Source organism: Aptenodytes forsteri, unplaced genomic scaffold, assembly GCF_000699145.1.
Source record: "Aptenodytes forsteri isolate BGI_AS27 unplaced genomic scaffold, ASM69914v1 Scaffold657, whole genome shotgun sequence".
NCBI classification, from domain to species: Eukaryota; Metazoa; Chordata; class Aves; order Sphenisciformes; family Spheniscidae; genus Aptenodytes; species Aptenodytes forsteri.
Genome location: NW_008795019.1, coordinates 210940 through 213477, shown reverse-complemented (window position 1 = coordinate 213477; position 2538 = coordinate 210940). Strand labels below are relative to the sequence as shown.

The following is a 2538-nucleotide window of genomic DNA, read 5'->3' as shown; positions in this document are numbered from 1 at the left end:
CTGCGCGCCTCGTTGCGAGGAAAACGCGGTCCGCAGCCAGCTTTCCCCCACCTCGGTGGCCGCCCGCCCCGGTCTCCGCGGTGCCCAGCCGCTCCCCGCAAAAACCTGACCTCCGTTTCCCCAGTCCAGCGTCGAGGGGCCCGTCTGCGCGCCTGTGCCATCCCCTGGGAGAAGGGCAAGTCTCACTGCTCCTTCTCTCTCCCGCCTGCAGGGCATGCCGACGCTCCCGGGAGCCAGACGGTCATCGCTGTGTTTCGCACCCGCAACAGCCCCGTGTTCGAGCTCCTGCCGTGGTGCGTAGCGGCGGGTTTTGGGTTGGTTTGGGGTTGGTTGAATACCAGCAATCCCCCAGGGCGTGGTGGGGAAGAGCAGACCCACCTCGGAGCAGAGAGACGCTGCCGTCCTGTGCTCCTGCTTCGGGCAGCGTCGCCGTTTTACCCCAGAATTGGTTGCGTTTTGGCCGTATTGTCCGTTATCCGCCTCAAAACCCTTATGCTTCGGGTTGCCCTTGCCCGGTGCATCCCGGCAGGGCCCCAACACCTCCGCTTAACCGCAAGCTACGCCGAAAGCGCTGCGTTTTGCCAGTCCCCCGGCGGTCGTGCTCTAACTGCGGCTTTTCCTTTCCCCCCTTCAGCGGTTTCCTGCGAGGCGAGCGTGGCGCGCAGCCCCAGCTCATCACCTTCCACCCCTGCTTTAAGAAAGGCGCCCTCCTGACCGTGGTGAGTGCGGTCCCCAGTTTCGGCTGCAGTTTTTGGGGCTCCCTGTCGCTGTCCCCGAGGGAGATTAATCCGGTGGCTGAAGCTGGGGGGGTGTGTGTGTGGAAAAACCTCCCCCCAGTGTCCCCGCCGGGAGGAGAGGGTGGGGAAGGTGTCCTTGCTGGGATGACAGAGGGGGGGGGACACAAGAGGGTGACGCTTGGACGCTCATCCCCTGCCGTGTCCTGTGCTCGTCTGCCTCCTCACGTCCTCTTTCCCCCTCCAGTGCTGGTCCACGGGGAAGATCAGCCACGTCCCCTTCTTCTTCGTGAGCGCCCACGTCCCCTGCGCCAGCCCCAGCCGCAGCCCCGTCACGGTCATGGCCATGGCCAGCGCCAGCGTGCGGGAGCAGCCCCTCTTCTCGGAGCTGTGACAACACCCGGGTCCTCAACGGCGTCTTCCTGAAGAGCCGGCGCCGGGACGCTCCCTCCGCAGCCTCCATCCTCCTCCTCCTCCTCCTGGGACACGCGGCGTGGCCTCAGGTGCCTTTAATACCTCCTTGGGGTCTCGTGGGGCCGGTGCTGTACAGATTAAAGCTGGTTCTTTCTCCCCGCCGCCCCTCGCCTTCCCTGCGCTTCACTCTTTCCTCGCCCCGGGGGGGCTGAAAGTTTTTTTGGGGTGGAGGGGCCGAGTTCTCAAAGCCCCGTGGATCTGGGTGTGTTTCTGGGGTTCCAGTGCTGCTTTTTTTGATGTCAAAAATAGCTCGGGATGAACCTGCAAGAGAACATCCATTCCCTGTGCCGTAATTAAAAGAGATTTAAGGCACCTACCGCAATGTTGGTGTGGCAGCTGCAGAGCACCGGCGGGCGTGAGCCCTCCCGGCTGGCGTGAGCCCTCTGCAGCTTTGTTTTGGGGTTAAAGAGCTGCTGCCCCAAGGGGAAAGGTGAGGGCTGAGGGCTCCTCGGCCGTGAGCGCAGCCTCCAGGCTTTGCCTCGAGGGTGGGAAGAACCACCCAAAGCGAACCAAAAACTTCTGCGGGTCCATAAAACCCAGAATTTGGCCCTTTTGGGGCTGGGGCCGGGCAGTGAAGGGTGCTGGGAGGCCCTGCCCCGGCCCCGGGTGCTCGTGCCGGCCCGCATGAGCCCGGCTAGCGCCGAAGCGGTTGTGGGGAGCAGATGGGCCACCCCCCTGCCCAGAGTAGGGATTAATGGTGAGGCTGGGATTAAAGCTTGGGATTACACGTCGTTAATCCCCGGGATTATGTTGTAATCGCTCTGCTAAAGCCCGGGGCACAGAAATGATGGGGAGAGCATGGGGTCCCCGCTCCCCCCCACACCCTCGGCTCTGCAAACACCCCCAGCACCCCCAAAATCCTTCCCAAAGCCAAACCCCAAGACGGGGCAGGGAAAACCCCGTGCAGGGGCAAGGACGGCAGCAGCCAGCCCCTCCGTGGGGCTGCGCGGGGAGCGGAGCCAAGCCCGGAGGGGGTCGGCACGAGGATACGGGGTGCAAACCAACGGGGGTACGAACCCGTTCCAGCCGCTGGGGCAGGTCTGGGGCTGCTTCAGCCCCTCGGGGCTCCCCAGTTTGCTGCTGGTGATGGCTCGTGCCTACGGAACCTCAGAGAACGGTGCTGGGTGTCTCTTCTTCCTCCTCCTCCTCCTCCTCCTCCTCCTCCTCAGGGCTGGGTGGTTCGCAGGGCAGCGCCCGCAGGTACTTGAGGTGCAACCGGGTCTTTGAGGTGCAACCGGGTCTCGGCTCGGCTCCTCCGGACGTATCGGCCCACGTAGACAAGGACGGCTCCGAGCCCCCCGCCCACGGCCGCCAGCACAGCACAATCTGG

The 2538-nt window shown here is 64.3% G+C and overlaps 1 protein-coding gene across 1 annotated transcript in view; it reads left to right on the top strand.

Annotated features, from left to right (window-relative positions):
* Nucleotides 1–1309, top strand: part of AAAS (aladin WD repeat nucleoporin) — a 7853-nt gene extending 6544 nt beyond the window's left edge. The window contains exon 14 of the mRNA XM_009275748.2: nt 982–1309. Coding sequence (XP_009274023.2) covers nt 982–1128 — 147 coding nt within the window. The 3' untranslated portion in view covers nt 1129–1309. The remainder of the gene's footprint in view (nt 1–981) is intronic.
* Nucleotides 1310–2538: the final 1229 nt, after the last annotated feature.